This window comes from Falco naumanni, chromosome 2 (genome assembly GCF_017639655.2).
Source record: "Falco naumanni isolate bFalNau1 chromosome 2, bFalNau1.pat, whole genome shotgun sequence".
Taxonomy (NCBI): domain Eukaryota; kingdom Metazoa; phylum Chordata; class Aves; order Falconiformes; family Falconidae; genus Falco; species Falco naumanni.
In genome coordinates this window covers 97,386,200-97,407,649 of record NC_054055.1, presented here as the reverse complement: position 1 = coordinate 97,407,649, position 21,450 = coordinate 97,386,200, and the positions used below count along the sequence as shown (strand labels likewise).

General features: G+C 41.2%; 1 protein-coding gene across 2 annotated transcripts in view; it reads left to right on the top strand.

Moving 5' to 3' along the window:
* Nucleotides 1–21,450, top strand: part of SHROOM2 (shroom family member 2) — a 128,593-nt gene that overhangs the window by 70,700 nt on the left and 36,443 nt on the right. The window contains exons 1-4 of one of the 2 annotated variants that reach the window (XM_040582777.1): nt 7,622–7,737; nt 10,018–10,149; nt 15,468–18,117; nt 20,069–20,172. In XM_040582777.1, the coding sequence (XP_040438711.1) occupies nt 7,637–7,737; nt 10,018–10,149; nt 15,468–18,117; nt 20,069–20,172 (2,987 nt within the window). In that variant the 5' untranslated portion in view covers nt 7,622–7,636. Of the gene's footprint in view, nt 1–7,621; nt 7,738–10,017; nt 10,150–15,467; nt 18,118–20,068; nt 20,173–21,450 lie in introns of those variants that run through there. The other variant, XM_040582776.1, reaches the window with a different exon arrangement.

Here is a 21,450-nt window from a genome sequence, read left to right as displayed (position 1 = left end):
TTGGAGGGTTGAGATAGAGTACTGATGCAGAAATTCAAGAAACGGGAAACTGAGTTCACTGGTATGACGCTGTTGGTCTTGTAAATCAGGTTGTCCATACCTCCTTTTTAGTGCAGTGCTGATCTCGGTATTACAGCTTCAGACTGGACGAGAGGTGATAGTAATCATTCCTTGAAGAAAACAGAAGCTGTTTGCGGCCAGTTTGCACTGGTTTTAGATAGGGAATAAGATGGTTTGTTGTTAGGGACTGGTAGCCCTGCATCCTCTATGTGTTAACATAGTGTCTGTTTCTGAAGCTGGATGAATAGTTCCCACCTCAAGGAACGACAGGTACTGGGTTTAATTTTTATGCATGGAAATTTATAGTTACGGTATTGTGAATCCAGAGGTGTTGAAAGCAGGATGTTTATGGAGCTCAAGATACCGCTTTTAAGGTCTACAGGCTGGAGGAAGCTTAATTGCCAGCACAGGGCATGTCAGGAGTAAACTGGGAGCTGGTGGACTGGAGTAGAGGGAGCTGAAAGAATCTGAGATTTCTTTTTGAGAAGAGTACTTTTTTTTGTGATCTTGCCTATGTACTTCTGTAATGTCCTGTGAATTCTGATGGAACGAAAGGCAGATCCTTATCTTCCTGTGTTTTCTTCATTCATGTTGAAGGTCAGTCAATACACATCCTCACGCAGTGTGGGGTTGTATTTTTTTAGGCATACTCTGTTGATTATTCCTAGCTCATAGATAATGTGGGGGGGTTGCATGTAGATCTGTTGAAATTGGTAGGTTTTAGAAGGTTCAGCTCTGAAGCCTAATTTGAATTCAGGCTTGCAGGTTGTCCCTAAACTAAACAGATTGTGAAGGCTGTTTATCTAAACCATTAAATGATTCTTACAAGTCATTGATAGAGCTTTTAAACCTAGTCTAATCCACTAGCCAGATACACTGGATTTAATACATATTCAGTGTTTTCCTACATGTTTTAACTTAATTATTAAGTGCGTACAGCACCATCTTCTATCATTGCAACTTTCCTTCTGACACTACAGTAGATCCAGACAAAAAAAGCTTGTCTGGCTGCCAGCGACACAGGTGGAAAAGACTGTGTAGGAACTGTCCCGCAAAGGGAGTGCAAGCTTGCCATGTCCTTCAGGAGGGGATGGTGAGAATAACCAACCCCAGATAAGTATGGGATGGGGGCTGGAGAGAGAAGAGAATCTGAAGACAAAGGCGGCGATGGGCCTCCAGGAGGAATTGTGCTGGTGACTCCCTGCAGGAAGATGGCTGAGCTGAGCCAAGAGCTTCCAGTCCAGAAGGTGAAGACATGAAAACTTGTTGCAAGGAGCTTCTGTATTTGCTGGGGATTAGGAATTGGGTGGGCTGCCGTTAGACCAGCTGGTTCATCATTTCATGGTTACTCAGTTGTTAACAACTTTCCTTAATTAAGATACAGTTTTCTTCAACTGATGTGTTTTCGATACATTTTAACCAGAAAAGATAATAGTTTGTGAATCACTCTAACTTAACAAATAGTGAAGTTGATTAGGAGCCCAATCTTCATGTAGTTTTTTCCTGATCATCAAAATCATTTAAACTTTGAAAAGAGTTGATTATTCTAGGGGCAGTCAGTCATAGATTTGTCTTAGGATGACAAGGCTGCTAATGACTTTATTTGCTTGAAAATTTTATTCTTTAATTTCTATAAATGGGTTTCAGTGTTGCTTGAGACTACCAACTGTTCTTCTCTCAACTGTTCATTTTCTGTAGTTTGTGTGTCTGTGTATGTTATGTGCAGAGTCTTGGATGCCTGGGTTTTTTGCCTGTGGCTGATCCAGCTGTCGCTGAACAGAGGGATGTAAGGCAGCAGGGCTCAGCTGTCTGGGGTCAGAGAAGAGTTTTTTCATATACTGAACTGATTAGTTTTCATCATTGGTTCATCCCATTCCAGTGAAGTATGTCACAGGGGATTTTCCCAAAAGAATAGATGCTAATATGCAAGGAGAGGTGGTTCTGACAAACAGATAGGGTATGTGCTGCTGTTAATGGAGAGAAGACGAGTCTTGAAACAAAAACTCTGGTGTGGCTGTGTGTTGCCAGTAGTGATTTGAATTTGTGTATCTCGACCCTCCTGTGTTTGTTTTGGAAAACAGTGCACAACTGGCAAACTAACAATAACGTTGCTGCTGATTGTTTCTGATCCTAGGAGCTTCACCTTAAATTCACTTTCCTAGGCTATTGAGCTGGTATACTAGTTTTTTAAATCTCATATAAGCAGTGTTTGATCAATTATGATGTGAAAGTATTTCTATTTAATTTTCAGCAGATACCCAATACAAAAATCTTCAACAAATTTTCCTCAGTATAAAACTCTATTCAAGCTTTTCTTTTTGATTCAGGGAGTAAGCGTGGAAGCAAGGAGATGGTGTCTGTTGTTCTTATAAAGTTCACTATAGATCTGCATATGTAAAAGGCATTGCCTTAAAATACCTACCATGATGATATTTACCAGTAATTTTTCAGGTTTATTGCTCACCATGAACACACATTTTTCACACATTTTTGGTTTAATCTCTATAAAAGCAAGGGTGTGAAGGTCCCCACACACGTAACTCAAAATTTTAAGTCCCGGTGTTTCTGCCTCAGCTGGGAAGGCCCCCCTGTTAGCTTTTGAGCAGGGTTTGTGCAGTCACTGTATGGCTCACCCAAACAAAGCCTAAATTTACTGACCCTTTTTGAAAGGACATTAAGGCTGTCCTGGATAGACAGTCTGAATACTGGCATAGAGCATACTTTAGAAAAAGCATTTAAATTGCTGCTGTCTAGCCTCAGGACAGCAGGAAGTTGAGGCATCCAAGGCAGAATCTGAGTGAAAGGCAGTAGGACAACCTTACAAAAAGGGAACAAAGCGCTTCAGACTGTGATGTTCTAGAAAGAAGCAGGGAGATGAATTCAGAACTGGACAGTGGGTCAGGTTTTAGCAGGGCTTTGGTGTATTGGGAAGACCAAAACCTGGTGGTTGAAGTACCAAACCATCCATCTGGACAGAGAAGTTGTGGGCATATTTTGAAAAGCCTAAAAAGTGACTTTGCTTATACGTATGGATACATGTATATGTAGATATCATATGTGTATATCTATACATAAAAATACATGTGTATATGAGAGGGGTGTGCGTATATATACAACTTTTTTGATTCATCCTTACTGGTTATGAATGACAGAGTGAAGGCTTACTTCAAATTATGTTGAGAGGAGGGGGTCCTTTAATATGGAATTGTTGCATGAAAATTTTCAGGAGGCTTTCTGTGTTCTTCCTTCTCATGTTCCTTTGCACATACATGCCACCCCCCTCCCTTTCTCCTTTTTCAAACAAACAAGGAAGAAATACAGTGGGAGAGTAACTGTTCAGGAAAAGCGTTCAATCTCAAGTTTTGGATTCTTTGTCTTCCTTTTAATATCACTTTTACCCATTGCTTGGTTTTCTGTCACATCCAGAGATATAGACAGGTAAGTCAAGAGGCAGGACAACACAGAAAATGGCAAGGGGAAAGGAGGGAGGGGATGGTATTGCACTTAACCTAAAGCTTCCTTATAGCATTGGTAACAACTGTTTGAGCGTAGATTAGGATAACTCATGGATGTATTGAGTTACTAAGAGTGATACAAGAAGCTGTTCACATTCCCTATATAGTTTTGCCACTGGACCTTAGTCTGTTGCCAAATTTTACCTGTCAGATGACCCTGTCAGATAGATTTGCCAGGTGACTAACATAACATGAAGTAATTTGAATTCTACAAATATAGTTGCCTGAGAGAGAAAATCTCTTTGTGGAGGGCGATGACTCCCTCAGTACTCTGTAGAAAGGAATGTTGTTTGTGTATTTGAGGGGAGGGCAGGAACAAAGAAGGAAGAAATTTTCACCAAATAAGTGCTTATTCCGAAACAATACTTGATTTGTTCAGATAGCAATTTTATCTTTTTCATTTTTTAGAAAAAAAAATCATTCTGTTCTAATTTTGAGCTCCCAGGTTAGGCAGTTGGTTGAGGCCTTCACAGTCTGCAGGGGAAAATACGTTGAACTATTTTTGGAATGAAAAATGGTGACATTGTTAATTTCTTCTTATTTGAGGCCTCTGTGGGTAGCTGCAGCTTCATGGTGGTTTTCAGCCTCCTTTTTATTTCTGCCAAGGATTCAGAAGACTAAAAAAATCCAAATAATGTTTTTCACAAATTAAGTGCTTTATTTACAGTGCCTGTTTGCATACCCATTTAATTGCACTATATGTCAGTCTTCTAGCATAGTTTAATTCATAGAGCACAAGATTGGTGAACTAAAAAAAAAAACAACAGAGACACATGGCTTGGAAGGACTTTTTTCCCCCCAACACATACAGATTTATAAAAATTTCATTAATGAAGTGTTAGTATGTCTGGCCTAGTGTTATTTTAAAGGGGGTGAGGTGCGAAAGCTGGGAACTATGAAGCCGTTTGGGATTTATAAGGGGTCAAGCAAGGGCACCTGTGCTGTCACTACAAATTCTTGAAATTTTCTCTACATGGTCTGAAAAACCATGGATGAGTGGCTTGCTGAGGAGATCCCAAAGATAACTCCTAGTCAACTTGCATGACTGGTATGGGGCAACAGGGCAACACTATTTATAACTGGCCACTTAATGATGTCTGACAGGATTATTTTTTTTTCCTGTAGGACAAACACCTGTGCCATGATTTGGTTTATTTGACTTTGGAAACAATCCGAGGGCACCTTGTGAGCCGTACCATTCAGTACATGCAGTGGCCGAGCATGCTTGTTTTAAGGATGCCAATGAATTGTGCATTTGACCTTTAAGCACATGTAGGTTTCCATTTTATCTCTGTGCCGCAGCCTTTCTGCATATCCATGGCGTGCAGGCAGGGCGATTTGGTAGCCATTTACCTTACACTGGGGAACTGGGACAAATTCCTGGTTATAGGCAAGGTTTAAAATAGCTGTAAGTAGTTTGGACCTCCTCCTGCAACTGTGAAAATGTGAACTTGGGCTATTTTAAAAGCAAAGTGCCGGGGAGAGGCTTTACCTCACCACTGAAGTCTTGAGTTGCATCTTGGTGAACGGAGAGGAATTTTGTTTTGATAGCTGCCATCCAGTTAAACTACATTGACTGGGTCCCAGATCTGGGGCTTGCAGGGAAGTTGTACCTTGAAACACGTGGGCTGTGCTGTGAAACAGTGGTTTGCAGCTTTGGGAATAAAAATGTTCTGTAGGAACTAAAGGGACTAAAAACTGAGTAAATACATATTTTTTAATCCTTAATATGAATAATCACTACAACAGTGGTAACCCGGAGGGTTGGTCCTGACTGTGTGATAGTTCTTTGTGGGTACAGCTCAGTTCTGACTGAGGCCACTGACGACGCCTTCCTTTTAAACTGGGAAACTTGGGAATTCTCGTCCAAGCCCGGGGTTTATTTCCTGCCGCCGCCGAACAGTAGGCAGCATTGCGCTTGCGGCGGGCCGTGGCGCGGCGCTGCCCGCAGCCGGCAGGGGGCGCTGGCGGCGCGGGCTGCAGTGGCGGGCACGCCTCGCGCCCAGTCCCCTTCCCGCCGGTGCCGGTGCCGCGGAGAGCGGGGGGGCGGCGTTCGCCGCTCGTCATGGCTGCTGCGTGCTGCCTGTGTCAGCGCAGGTGGAGCCCGGCCGTGCGCGGCTTGTGGCGAACGGGAAGGAGTTTCCCCCCTCCCCCTCAAGGCGAGCTCAGCCATTTTGAGGAACTATTTAGATTTCAGCTGGAAAGTAATCGTGCAGCTCGGTAAATTTCGAGCGACATAAGGACGTGAAGTAACAGAAGACAGCCTTTAAAGAGGGAAATGGCTGGGCAGTCCCGGTTAAAATGTCCCATTAGGATGACTGTTCATTTCACATTTCCAAGGTTTTACCTGAAGAATCCCTGTAGGAACTGTTTGTTACCTTGTACTTGAGGTGGATCAGTGTGTCTGTGTGTGGGTATGTCACCACTGGTGGTATTAAAAAAACTCCTTTGAGCTACAGGGCCAGTAATGAGATGGGTGAGAGGGATGCAAAGCCAGTTTTCTGTTTCAGAAATACCATACAGCCTGTGTCGTGTGTAGCTGCCGCTGCTTGCAGTGAGAGACTTGCAGCCTTACACTGCTTAGGTGTGAGCCAGCAGTCGGGCCTTCCGTCTGTTGGTTCAGCAGAGGGCTGGAATGGAACATTAACAGCCAGATAAAACCTAGCAATTGCTTTCCACCTGGACACAGGTCCCTGGAACTGCCTGTCCTCCTTTAGCTTTGGGACTCCAAATAGAAAAGTCTGTATGATAGGGTTACAGCAAGGGTGCTCTTTGGTAGATGAGAATGACACAAATTATCTTGGGCGGCGGGGGGAATGAATACCCATGTCTGTTGTATCTGGATCTGTTGTATCTGCAGGTCGTATATCTGAGTGGTACCTACAAGAATTCAGAATGAGCCTGAAAGCAGAGGAAATGGCTCATACTCATTGACACTGTTGTATGCTGAGTTAGTTCCGTTACTTTATTCAATTTGCTCTCTACTTTTCATTTTTAAGGTATTTTTCTGACCTTTGTTGTTGTTTACAGATAAATCTGCTTGCCCAGTTTCATTGTTTTTCTCCCTTGGTCAAAGAAATACATTTTTTCTCTTTGATTGTGGTTTTTTTGGGGTGGTTTTTTTTTTGTTTTATTTTCCTCTATATCCAGTCAACCTCCTGAGTATTGCTGCAGCAATCTAAACCACTATCTGAACTCTATAGCCTGTGAAATTCAGAATGTCTTTCTTAATGACTTCCAAGTAATAACTATAAAAGGACAGATTTATACTGAAAAACTGGATTGGAAATGTTGTTCTATTGTTAAAGTATTTGCACACACATGTCATTGAGACTACTATCTAAGGGATTGCTTATAGTCAATAGAAATTGTTTTATTCTCTTTGTATCATATCTTCAAAGCTTATCAGCATTTTCCTTCCAGCAGCTTTTTAAAAGCACTGGTAGAAAGACACTCAGTGAAATGCTTTTATTAATGCTTTCATTAATGCTGGAGGTTTTCTGGGTTGTAGGTTCAGATGATCTCATTCTGTCACTCAGAATTAATACAGAGGTATTACGTTAGAATACAAATGCTCAGCTTCCAGCATCTTAAGTTGCCCGCAGAGTATTCCTCTTTTGGGTCTTTTAATCTTTTCTGTCCAGTCCTTCTACCTATATGTGCCGAGCTTTGGGATCAATATTCACGCTGTGCTCCACTTATTAGAAAAAATTGTTTCTTGAAATGGAGGACATAGTAAGTGTAACTAAATGGTGAGAATGCAGCAGAAAGCATTGTTGGCTATGCACAATAAATTAATTTTTAGTCATGTTATGGACTTCAGTGAAAGCAGGTGTTTACATGATTCCACCTTTTAGGTTTCCCACCAGTATTTTTGGGCTGCTCAGACTATTATGTCTTTAAAAAAAAAACAACAAAATTAACCACAAACCACCTCTCAAAAATATGTGTCCACAAATACAAAAAAATGAAATAGAACTTGCAAGTTCTTGTCCACTTCACTTGCCTCATGTCACAACTCAGCCCAGTCTGTTCCTCCCCTTGCTTGGCTGCTCAGGAAGATGAAAGCAGTGGTGGATATTGTAGAACAGAAAATGCCATCTGAAAACGATGTTCATGTAGCAAGAAACTACCTTATGAAGATCTTGAGAAGTTCCATGAGGTACAGTACTGACTCTACAAGTGCATCCCATGTGTTCCTTCCCACTGATTGGATTCTTCCTACCATTTGTCAAGCCCGTAGCAAACTGTCGCAGAAGCCCTCTTCCCACCCTTCATTTCCTTACACACCAAGCATTGCTTGTATTGTGTTAGTTTTCTAGTCTTGTGTTTCCTTAGTGATGCATCATAGAAAAGTAATTGTCTCATACTAGGTGAACGTTTTTGCTGAATTGATGCCTGGGAGGTCTATTGAACTTCCCTAAATAGGTAACATGTGGTTTGCTGAGCCGGTATCAGTACCGTTAGAGGTGAGCTGTGGGCGGAAAAAATCCTTCGATGTTCTGTACAGCTGAACAGTGGAATGATTTTTGAAAATTTTTTTCCCTTTTTTTCTTTTCTTTTCTTTTCTTTTCCATACCTGAACACAGGCCTGGAGCCCTTGGAATACACAAGGACTGTCTGTCTGGAGCCCATCATCGCATGGCTGAGCAGAATCTTTTGCACTTGTTTGCACTGAAAGTATTAGGGCTTCTCCACTCACTGTGAATTTCATATCCTACCATGAAAGGAGAACATAGTGATGCTTTGCTTAACTGTTTTCTCTTTTGTCATGCTGGGAAGAGTAGGGTTTTGTTTATGGAAACAATTACTTCTTTTTTTTTTGTGACAGTAATGATGCTCCACTTCTTCGTGAAATTACAGCTTCCCTGTAGAATTATTTTCCTTTTTTAATCCTGCATGCAGAGTTTGGAAAGACAATTAATGACTGAATTCATCAGATCTTCCTGAATATACTGCAAAAAGCCATGTACTCAAATTTAACCTGTTTGGAATACACTGGATTTATAATGAGGTTTTGTTCTCTAAATCCAGTGGCTGTCTGATAACCCCAGTTTATAAAAAGGGGAAGTGAGTAAAAAAAATTTAGGACTGCCTTTAGAGTAGACATTGAAAATTGGGAACACTTTCTCAGCTTAGAAAATTATTTTTATAACAGACAAATTGCTTAACCTTGCAGTAATAAACTTTATAGAAGTATAAGTGAAATACATAAGTGCATTTAAAAGAAACCTCAAGAGCTAAGGTCCTATCCTTTGTTTTAGACTGTGACTTGGAAGGACTGGATTTTTCTCACCTTATACCTTGTCTAAATTTTAAATTGCACTTCCTCTAGGATGAGCCAAAGAGAAGGGCAGGATGAATTACCTTTTAAGAAGTTCCTGCTTTGTTCCCCAGGTGACTGAGAGGGTCTGGACAAATGGCCTATGCTCAGCATCTGCTTGCTGAAACCAAAGTGGCTAAATTCCACTCAGAAGGCTTGTTTAACCTTGGGGGAGAATGCACTTCATGCATGCCATGCCAAGAGGTGTTACAAACAGAAAGTCCTTGGAAGGAAGTGCAAGCTGTTGTTACTAACTCTTGAGCAGAAGGAAAGGGCAGAGGAGTGTAGAAAGGTTTTGCAGAAAGGTTTGTGAAGTACAAAGCTCTAACTTTACTTTTTTTAAAAAAAAAACCTAAATTTACTCTTTTACTTCTTAGAGTGGATCTCTTCAGTTACATGAGGTGTAATGACCATATACATTTGCAGATGATATCTAAGTAGGTATTTGGGGACTGAGATGAATTGCTAGGATAATTTTTAGGTGTATTCTTTAAAAAAAAAAAAAAAAAGAAAAAAAAAAAACCTCAATACACTTTGCATACCTGGGGTGCCAAACATTCTAAGAGCTGAAGCAGAACTTCGCTGGAGTTATGATTAATAGTTATATCACTCTTACTAACTTGTACAAAACAATGTACGTGGCTTTATTCCTTCCTGTCATTAACTCTTCCCATAAGCACCTACTTACAATAAAATCTTGCCAAAGCCTTACTGTACTGTTATCATGTAGAAGTCATAACTCTCAGTATTAGCTTTAACTATTAAAGCTCTAGATATTTGTCAGGTTCTTTAAAATGTGTTTGCCTGTCTCTGCCCCTCATAAAAACTACCTCACCCCCAAAATAACTACAATGTTTTTAAAACCTAAAACACCCAAGCACAGACCTTGGAGAGAGAGTATTGGCGTTTCACTGCATCTTGAGCATTTTAAAGAAATGCGAGTGTCTTTTCAAACTGGCATGCATGTTAGAAAGTAGTTTCATTTGCTGTCATTTAAATTCATTATGCCTCTGACCTACCTGTATAATATTTGACTATGACCCTGGTAGATTTTTTGCTGCATATCACCTTAATGAACTGTTTGCATTAAACTAGTACACTCTTACCTTTCTTTTTCAGAAGAAATGACCTAGCCTGCAGGCCTCACTCCTGGCATGCAACCAAATTTACAGAAAGTCAACCTGAGACAGCCACGTCACACCTTTCCTCATCCAGTGCCTGCACTTCCTGGCACTCGCGCTATCATGCAAGGTGAGTCTCTGCTTAAGTTATGCTCATTAAGCTCAAACAGCAAGACAGTAACACTGTAGGTCATGTTGTCAAGTGTTTTGTAAAACCACAAGTGCAGAATTGTTGTATTATATGTCTTTAGTATTGCCTGTCCTTTCAGTGTTTGAAGAGGGGGACATGGGAAGTTTGGCATATGGATGAGTGGATTTCAGAAACAGTATGTGATATGTGCGTGTGATTGAAAGGTAAGAAACTAGCTTTAAAGGCAGTCAGAAGGTTATGTTTCTTGCTCTGTATTTTTTTTCAGTGTCCCCTGGTAAAATCCTAAACCTTTATAAGTGAAAGGAAACAGTCGACATTAACATAATTAAAATGAAATAGTAAAGGAAAAAGAAATTGAAAAATACTGTTTCAGACTATTAAAAATACTTTTCCTAAAGGAAGGGTGTAGAATGTTTAGCTGTTGGACTTTAACTAATAAAACCAGTAATACCTTAAACTGTCTTTCTGTAATCTGATCTTCCCTACAGCTGTGCTCTTGCTTGTGTAGAGAGGTAATAAGACCAATGATTTTCAGTCCCTGTTTAAAGCATCTTAGTATTTGTTAGGTCTGTTTCAACACCAGGGGAAAAATGTTGGCACCCATGCAGTTTTAGTAGTGAAACTTAAAACTTTTAGGTAGTGCCTGTTTGTGTCTGATTACAGGTTCTTGTTTCCTGCTTGTATGTGGCATTCTTCAGCATTTTCATGAGTTTGGTTTTTTTTGTTTGGTGTTTTTTGTTGTTTATTTGTGTTGCTTTTTTTCGTCTTGGTTCCCATTGGACCATAGTTACCCTGAGCATTAAAGAAAATTAGTCTGGTACACAATCCCAGTTTGGAAAGTAGGCTTGTGTTTTCTGTACTTACTGCTATACATTCTCCATCATTACTTCTTGATGTTAATTTATTGTGGTAGTTAGAAGAACATTCATACTTTAGGAGTTTCTTTTGTTTTTCATGTCATTTTTACAATCTTTTTGTATTGGTTTGTTTTCATTGGAAGCTCCCTACTGATTTTAAAATAACTTGCTGTCTGCCCTTGAATAAAGCATGACTGTTAACGTTTAGACAGAGGGGTTTTTTAAATGCATTTTGTAGTACTTCATTAGCAGAAGTTTTAGCTTATTCTGTTTCTCAAATCCTCGATTAGAATTGCTGCTGGTTTACACTGATTTAGAGAGTTTGTATTTAAATTTCATGTAGATATGCTGAATTAGATTGGTAGATTTGAAGGCAATAGAAGTCTTCGTACATAGAAGCAAAACTGAGAAATTTCTAAAAACTTTATAGATTTCCTGGCTGCAATGCTAACTCAAGTGTTTCTACTTTCTGTCTACTGAGTCTTCTGACTGAGCTCTAAATTGATATATGCTTCATGCTTTTCCTGTTGGTTGTCCTTGTACCTGGTGAAAGTGAAATACTACAAGACACGTGTCAAAGTGTGATTTGATAGGAGCTGGGCAAATCACAATTCTTTAAAGAAGGAAAAAAAACACCAATTTGTTTCAAGGCCAGTTTGAAATGAGCTTTGGACAGGAAATTGTGGGTGTAAAGGAACAGGGGGAGGGGAATAGAGCAGTCTTCTCTCCCCACATATCAGAAGTAGCAGCAACTGCTGGTACACCTTAGTATTAATAAAAAGGGTAAATTCTGCTTTCTCACATGTTCCTGAAAGATTTAGTGGCTTTAGCACAGTTTAATACTAGGTTTCCCAGGGCACTGCCATTCTAACCCCTTGGATGCCTGTGCTGCCCATCTGAAAGATGATGTGTTTGGGACATCAGCTGGTCCTGGTGTCTGATGCCCAAGACAGTTTCAGTGGACGAGCTGGCTTCAGACTGCGGCTGCTAGAGGCCCAGCATTCCCAGAGTGCCAGCCAAGGATTTGGGTATTTTAGGATCTCCGTTGCAGAGGAGGGGTTCTTTGGGCTTGCACATCTGCCAAAAGAGAAGGTGAGCAGCTTCAGAGATTCTCCACTTTCAAAGTACAATTCACAAAACTGAGAAGCACTGTGTACTCTGCCAGTTAAGCAAAAAGCTGAACAGGAGACAGCACTCAGCTGAAAATGGTATGCAAGGAGATAATAGACTTAGCCCGAGGAGGGGATATTTCTAGCCCAAGGATCCATCTTTGGCCTATTTGTGTAATTTCTTGTCCTTCCTTGAGCTAAGCATCTGAGATTTATGTTCACAGCCTAAAATCTCTTCTGAATGTGCCTGTCTGCGTTCTCTCTATGAGTGTGAAAGCCGTATCAATTGTGAAAAATGAAGAGTTCAATCAGGGGGCAGAACTGCTTTTGCTCTCTTCCAGGCAGGTTATACCTGGATTTTGTGTGTTGGCATGGGTGGGGTGCAGCTGGACAAACAACCCTCTGAAAATTGTCCTTACTATCTAGGTAGATGCTAGATTATGCTATGGGTAATTTGCTTTGGGGTGTTGGGGTTTTTTTTTGTTTGATTTTTTTTTGACAGCCTACTGAATTTGGACCTTTGAGAAGGCACATGGAGCTAGAGGAAGGCAGACAAACCAGAAGAGACTGTACCAGTGTAGATAGGAGAGAGCATAGTTACGGAGCCCAGCTTTCCACATCTGCTGCTATATGTGTATTTCTTATCATGTGACTTTCATTCAAAAACTGTAAGCTATCTTGGGAGCACACTGCCAGGTCTAGGTGCTTCTCAGGCAAGGCTAGAGAGTTAGACCTTGTAAGCTTTTGGTGCCTTAATTTCCCTCTGTGAGTCTTCTGAGTTGTGGTGGTTGGGTTTGGTTGGCTTTTTTTCCACAGAAGTCATACGTTAACAACATGGACGCAGACCTTTTTCCTAGACCACCCTAGTCTAAGGCTGAGTGCACTTTTCTGTGAGGTGTGGATATGAACTCTTAAGTTGCTGAAAGTTAGACTCTGCATTTTCCACTTTCTTCCCGTAGGATATACTATAATAGAAGATCTTTTTTGTGTGTTTTTTCATGCCCCTGAGTGTGCAGTTGAAACCAACAACCTCTTCTACTTCATTCTGGCCTTGTGGGTGTGAGGCAAATATGCTTTGAGAAGGCTGCTTAAACTGAGGGTTTGGGGCAATTAGGGTCAGGTACATCTGGCCTGTAATCCCATGTGGTCTGAATGTGGTCTGATTTGCTGAGATGATGTCATTTTTAGGAGGGCCTGGCATCAGAAACTCATGCCCCAGGGTTGGGGGGTGCGGTGCATATTGGCCAAAGAAGCCAAGGATGATGTTTGTAGATTATTCCTGGACTTTACCTGCTAGGCTTTGACCAGCTGTGTAGGTGCTTTTGTGAATCCACTCTAAAAAAGCCATTGAGAAGGATATTCTGGGATGCCAGGCTCAAGCAGAGAAATGGCTTTTGAACTTTCTTCCCTGTCAGGGTTCATGGGAGGATTGCCCCATGGTTAAGGAGACAATGCTTTGCAGTAATACACCATCAGACACTTTCCTGTCCTTTCTTTGAAGGTTTTGCTGCATCTGCTGGGTTTCCATTAAGCATTTTCTAGTAGGGCTTTGACCTCTTATGCTGATGATTTGTGCTTCACATGTGATACCAGCAGATCTACACGAGACTTGTAAATTGTAAGTTGAGGCTTTGCTTTCCTGTGCAAGTGTCATCTTTATTTTAATCGATGCCACGTATCTCCTTAGTGCTGAAGAGGGGGAAGAATATCAGCAATTGATAACAATATCTGGCTTAATTTCTTCTTTAACGAGAGAGATCCTGATAATGACCAAGACATTTTCTACGTGAACCACAGTATCTGCCTAAGATGACAGTTAAGACCTTTTTAAGTATTCAGCAAGATGTTTTAAAGTGTTGAAAATAAAAGAACGAAACAACAAAAAACCCACAAGATGAGGCCAATGCTAGTGTAATTCGTTAATAAAATACTTTTAGAAAACAAGCACAAAGTATACCTTCTCTTTCTTAACATAAATAGCTTTTGACCATGTATAAAAAAAGTTACTAAGGCTATAGTTGCATGGGTGGGGGTGGATAAAGCAATTCTCATGTTAATACTGAATTCCAAAGAAGTGTTGAGTTGACCCATGCAATATTTTTGACAAAAAAAGATCTATATCACTCTGCATTTTTATGTGGACTAATCTAACTTCATTGCTAGCTTTCACAGGTTTTTTACCACAAAAGATTTCATAGATACTTCATATAATTATAGCTACAGGGAAGTGGAATAACTCTGGGATTTCTACCAAGGGGCTTTGCATGCAAGGGCAAGAATTTGAATTTGCTATATAAAAGCAGGAGGAGCTGCCAGTGAAGTTCAAACAGGGAGATGTGATGAGAATAATTGGAAAGACTGTCATCTCAGCATCAGTGTGTTGGATTGACAAGAGGTGGGTGCTATGAAAGACAGAAGAAAAGGAAAGAGAGAAAACAGAATGAAACTGGGTAGTAGAACAACAGAAGCAGCAAGATTTTGAAATTCTGTCCTAGGTAAATGATCCAGAGAAAGTACAGTGTCAAAGGTGATGTTTCTATAGAAGAAAGAATGGCAAAGAGCAGCTGGTGGCAGTAAGGATTCTTGAAAGAAAGTCAGAAGTTTAGTTTTAGCCATGCAGAGCTTACGTCGCTCTGACATCAGTGTTGTGGAACTGGGTGGAATTGAATGACATTGTTGTAAGGGTGTCAACCCGAGAGTGGTTTGAAACCACATTGGTAAGGTGCATGTGGAGGCTCAGAAGTAAAACGGTGGCATTTGAGGCAAATGTTTTTAGTGAACCTCCATTTAGAAATGAAAATATTAAATGAATGGGCAGATTTGGATAAGCAGGACGGGGGAGTAACTTCATGGGCTGAAGTAAGTTTAGAGTGAGATTACAAAAGATGAACAGGGAAGTATGTGAGTTTAATAGCTGGAAGAATCGGGGTGCCTGGAAAATAAGCTGAAAAATAAATTTTTGTTTGCCCTGGGAAAAAAGGGAGCGAATATAGCTCAAAACAAATTTGTCTAAAAGCAATGTCAGCAAAATCAACAATTTACAAAGGGAAAGGGGACCCTTAAGGGGATAATGTGTACTACTTACTGGTAAACTTAAAACGGGAAGCTGAGTTAGTTTTTAAGATTCAAGCTTTGAATCAGTGGCAGAATATAAAGGCGTGACTTTGTGTTCAAACTTACAATTTTATTAGCTTTTTTGTCTTGAGTAATTGCTATTGCAGATGGATCTTAACCAATGTTAGTAAAACTGGTTGCTGTATATTTACAATTATGTTGCGGCATTTTTTGACTGGTATATTTTTTTTGAGACTTTTTTTGTTTCTTGCCGTAGTTGTTCTTCTCATGACCTCTCAAACTCGTGGGATCAGTCAAGTCTACATCGCGCTTCTGACCAGTTCAGCTCTTTGGGAAGTATGGACAGCTGGGACCACACTCCACAAGTAGCCCAGTATGGAAGACTTTCTTCTGCAAGGTCTAATAGTAGCATTGATCATCTAGGGAGCCAAAGTAAGCGAGATTCAGCCTACGGGTCTTTCTCCACAAGTTCTAGCACCCCTGACCACACTCTATCCAATGCAGACACTTCTTCGACAGAGAACATGCTGTATAAAGTAGGCCACTGGGAGACTGCTAAGCATGGAAACAAGTCTGGCCAGTTCTTGAATGACAACAGTGGAATAGAGGACAAACCTGGGTATTTGCCAGCTCCCATCCAATATGAGAACAACAGAAGTCTTAGAATAGAGGAACACTCTGATGGCAAGCTTGCTAGCTCTGGAAGATCCAGTTTTGGACCTGTCTGGTATGTTCCTGATAAGAAGAAGTCTTCATCTCCTCCCCCCCCACCTCCACCTCTTCGTAGTGACAGCTTTGCTGCTACCAAAGGCCATGAGAAAGCCCATGGTCCTGTGTACTCAGAGGGTGCCAGCACGCAGCACTTTACAGCCCTGAACCGGTCACAGCCCAGGAGTGACTGGAACTTGGAAAATGTGGAGCAGCAGTGGCAGCCCTCTAGAGCATGTGACAAGAGGGTCAGCAGCTCAAATTATAAATCTGATCTCAGTTCCGAACACACTTTTTCTTCAACTGGTGAAAGGTACAACAGTAATGTAGGAACTGTGAACAAACTGCAGTCATCGTTGTCCAGCACTGATGTTCGGTTTGCACAGCCTACTTACAGTTACCACCACCAACACCAGTACAGTGATGAAAGCACTTTTTTTCACAATGCACGAATCTTAACTGCGCCTAAAGATCAGCAACATTATCTGTCCTATAGTGGTGTTCAGGAGTTACCTACAGATCATTTTCATGGCTACAGTCCAAACCAGGCCAGTCTGCCCAACACTTCCTCTTCTTCAAACAGTGCTGCTGAACAGAAGGTGGACAACACTGGACAGAGTCGCTATTATTGTGTGACAGCAAAACAGCCTGCTCAGGGAAGCTCAAAGCCACTGCCACTCAAGGATGACAGCTGGAAACCTGCAGTGGGGACTGATGCATCATTTGGACCTCACGAAAATCCTGCGGTTGTCACAATGGTCCCAAAACCAAAATACTATCTACCTCAACAATCTGTTGAACCTTCACAGAAAGGGTGTGAGAACAGTAGTCATTACCCAGGGGACAGAGAGGGGGATGCTAGGTGTGCTGTAGTAGAAGAAGCTAAAAAATCCCATCATACTGAAAAGTCTGGACATAAGAAAAACTTTGAGAGCAGCTCTGAGGAAAGTGAAACTAGGTATGGTCAACAAGAGAATGTAAAGGGCTGTGTCCCTACCACTGAAAACAAATCTGCTCAGAAAGATTTTAGGTGGGGGAAAGATGAGAGTAGCAAGATTTCTCCTCAAAAGACCCCAATGTTGCATTCCTTAGCTCAGGAAGGGAAAAAACAGTCTGATAACAGCCCAGAAGCAGTAACAGAGCGACAGGCCCCATTTGACACTCACTTGTCTAAACAGGCACGAAGGAGTGATCGTTTTGCAACAACCCTGAGAAATGAGATCCAAATGAGAAGAGCGAAGCTGCAGAAAAGTAGAAGCACTGCTATGTTAGCAGGGTCATCTGAAACAGAGGGGTGCAGTGAGACCTGGAAGCCAGATTCAACAGAAAATGTCACTGCCTCTCCAGACACGAACTTTACCAGCACCTACAAAGATCACCTCAAGGAAGCACAGGCCAGGGTTCTGAGGGCAACATCCTTCAAACGGCGGGACTTGGAGCCCAGCACTGCTGAATATCTCCCCAGGTCACCTGAGCGGAAAACTGGTAGTTACAACTCCTCATTATTGGCTTTGGTTTCTGAAGATGTGTCTGGATTCCTTGAGGCTACACAAGCTAAACCGAACCCTACAGGGAGTGGCACTCATCACGTTTCTCGTATCGGAGCCAGGAAGAGGTTCACAACAGAGCAAAAACTGAAGTCTTACTCTGAACCAGAGAAGATGAATGAAGTGGGGATATCAGAGGATGAGTGCCGTGCTCATTGCCGTCCAAATACATCTGAAGAAGCCCTGGGCTCGTTTGCAGACAGGTGGAAATTTTTTGAAGAAACAAGTAAGCCTGCATATAGAAAATCAGCACAGAAACCAGCTCCCTATGGTCTAGCTGAGGGCCAGCCTGAGAGGCCAGATAGGAAAGCTCATGGTGGACAAGAGGGAGAGGAGTCATGGTGTGAGAGAAGAGGTCGGGCAGCCTCTCTTGGACTTGAAACTGCACATGCTTCAAAAGATAATGTCCACCATAGTAGTAGCAATAAGGCTACTGATCAGATTGTGAAATCTGAACAGCCACAGCGCCTGGGAACCTTTGCAGAGTATCAGGCATCATGGAAGGAGCAGCGTAAGCCAATAGAGCCAAGGAGCTCAGGAAGGTACCATTCAGCTGATAATATCCTTGATGCAGGCCATGAACAACATGAGAAACCCCAGTACACACATGAGAGGTCTAGATCATCCCCTTCTACTGATTTCTACAAACAGGTAGAGGTATCTTTTGCATTATCCTTTAAATTACCTGAGGTGAGGGGGTGGGCAGGACAGTGATGGAGAGGGGAAAGAGAATTTTTATGAAAATTTCCAGTTCGGGAACACAGCGTTGTTGTTGAACACAGTATGGTGTTCACCTTTTGTCAGTAAGGGAATAATAGTTATAGGTAGCCCTCATAAGTAACATGAAGAAAATCAGTTTGTATTGCACAGGAATTGGGTGTAGCAAGGAACAATTGGATCAGGTAATTCCTTGTGTGTTGTAGCCAGATGGAAGAAAGCAACCTTACTGATTTGATAATACCCTCCTTTTTACAGTAGAGGTAGAGTAGGATCAAAGCAATCTTCACCCAGAGTTAGTTCTTCATTGGTGTGGGTGCCTTCCCCATTTTAAGGCTTTCTGTTCTCTGAAACTGTGAAGAAAGATGTTCCAAGGGGAATTAATATCTATTTATGTCCAGTTTTGTTAATGGTCTAATCATTTTCCATGGATCTCCTCTTCTTTTCTGAAAGGATGAAACTTCTGCCTAATAAAGTTTAGAGATACATAGAGAGAGTAATACGCCAGTTAATGTTAAAGCTGCACTACAGCAACCAATGAAACTGCTTAGTGTTCTATTTTATGTCAGTTTGCTTGCTTTAAGATGTATAAATTTGTTCCTTAGAGAGATGTCAAATGTCTATTCAACTTGCAAGTAAATACTAAGTTAATTTTTAACTGAGCAGGGCCAGGGAATGGTTGGCAGGTGGCAGGGGAAGTAAACAGAGATACCAAGTCTCTTAAGTTCTCTGTTTAAAAGATGTTGTTCAAGCTGCTGCAGGATTGCCTGATATGTATAAAGTCGTATCATAGTGTGTTCAACCTGTGTTGAACTTTGTGCAAGAAAAAAATTGTGGCAATGCAGTTGTGTCTTTCCCCACCACCACCTTGGTCAAAACATTACATACATACATACACATCCACACAGCACCTCTGTGTCTGTGTGTATAGACAAGGAGTAGAACAAGAACAGCTTAAGAAGAAACAGTAAGCTGATCTCTAAAAGTTGTGGACTCTTTTTTCCTAAGGTTTTTTGTGTCTTTCACTTTTGCAAAAGTTGTTTTTGAACTCCTATGAGTGGACTTCACTACGCAGATAATTTACTAGGGTAGAGGTGCCGGGCACTGGAAATATTCACCTGGAAGTTATTTTGAAAATTAAATTAACTAAATTATTAAATAATTGCCTACCCAGCAGAAAAATCATCATCACATCTATTCCATGTATACATTTCTGGTTTATTAGTCAGTGCCTTTAAGTTCAGTATAGGCCTCCTGGGGCAAAAAGCAGACACCTGTTTAGGCACCTGGAAAATATGGTGATTTGAAGAGGCTGACAACAGACTGAAGTAAATAAAGATGTTGTTTCACATATGTGATTCAGATGATTCCAGTGCTAATGTGCAATTAAATTTCCTGTAGGTTCAGTGTTTGTAATGTGAAGCTATGCTTTGGGTGTGGTTGTTTGAAGATAGTGAGATAATAAAGTTCTGGAACAGTGATGTGTGTTTTACTGAGAAACTAAAGTATGCGCTTAGGGATTCAAAAGCTGGTGTGTACTTGCATCTTTTAAAATCTGAGCAACTCTTCTGTAACTTCTTCACTGCATTTTCTTATGTCTTTGCCAAATGGAAGTTGTGAATGTTTATATAGATGTTAAGCTTTTCTGTAGATGAGCAAAGTAGAGCAGTAACTTGAGCACAGCCAGGTTGGTAGTGCTGCACAAGAGGTCGCATAGCATACTGTCCTGTTTAAAACCAAACAAGCTTAAGACATGCTATGCTGTTGACTTCATGTATATTCAAACAGAGCAAACCCACAAATAAGTGGTTCCATAATCATAGATTTTTTGAGAGTCTGAAACGTGATGACTTGGTGTCTTACTTTTGCTATAAACCACTTTTAGGAAGTCTCAGTTGAAGTAAGGAGCCAAGCAGAGGATTTAAAGGAAGATGGGCAGCGTGTTTTCTTTAAAGTTAACAATCTGGATGAAAGGAACTGCACTGTAAGGTAAGCATTTCTTAATTTCTGGCTTTAAGAGTTTTTTCACGACAACTCTGATCTGATCTTTTCCTATCCCAGCCTGGAAGTTTTGCTGTGGTGATTTCAGAGGTTTTGCAATGTCTTTTTCCCATTTCCCTCCTTCTCCCCAAATACTTCAATGTGCATGATAGAATTAATGTGGGGACTGAAATTTATGGGGACTGTAGGGTGAGCTTGAGGAAATTGTCAAGTGTTGGCTGTATTACAGTTTGTTTGGAGCCAGATGATTCTTATTTGCGTGCATGAAATGATTCAGATATTTTTCATATTTATCAGTTACAGGATTGGGGGGGGGGGGGGGGGGGGGGGCAGGAGGGATGGGATGCTTGAGGTTTCCCAAAAGACTTTTCCACTATTATCTCTGGCAAAGACAACATGCTATTGCAACACAGTAGTGCTGTAACCTGGACCTTTCTCTAGTTGTGCTTTTACAGAATGCAGTACCCCAACAGAAGCCATCAGAAGTTGTTTTTCCATTTGATCAGCTCCACTTTTCCCTGTTAATTCATGTTTTATTTTAATTAAAATGTACAATATTTTCAGACTCTTTTCAAACGTATGACTGTATGAACAATGCAGTTAAAATTCTTAAATGTCTAGCGTGCAGGGGGTGTGCTCCTGGCCCACAGTGTGCCAGAGCTGTTGTAATGTAAGCAGTGATTTCAGTGATATTGTGGCTGCTTAAGTGGCGTGTGACAGCTGAACTGAGATTGTGCACACACTGCTATCGCCTTGTTTGATAGCTCCAGTTCTTGTAACAGAAGAAACACATGTGTAGGAAAAATAACTTCTGTGGGCTTTCCTTCGTTCTGTAAATGGTATTAATCTCTCAAGGGGAGAGAAAATTATGAACTGTAACAAACGCATACTCTAGTCGTGACCATAAAAGCTTGTAAAAAAATAGTATTTGTTAGCATTTTTATACGGTTGTATTTTGTATTGCTTATGGCCCAGCTGAAGAGACCATCTGCTATTTTTCTAATTATTTGTAGCCCTTTGTACTTACCATAGTGATTTCAAAATGAATAGCCCATGAGGGTGTGAATGTGTGCGCGCATGCGTGTGGAGGGGCGATTGTGCTGGAGGGAAAGGAAGAAGGGGAGGGAAAGGGGGAGGCAGCATCACAATCAGCCAGGAGCATATGAGCTTCTGTAGGCAGACAGCATCTCTGGACAAGTGAAATGATTTCCATCCACCAGTGCTGAACCCTAGTCACAAAAGCGTGTGAATAATACTCCTACGCCA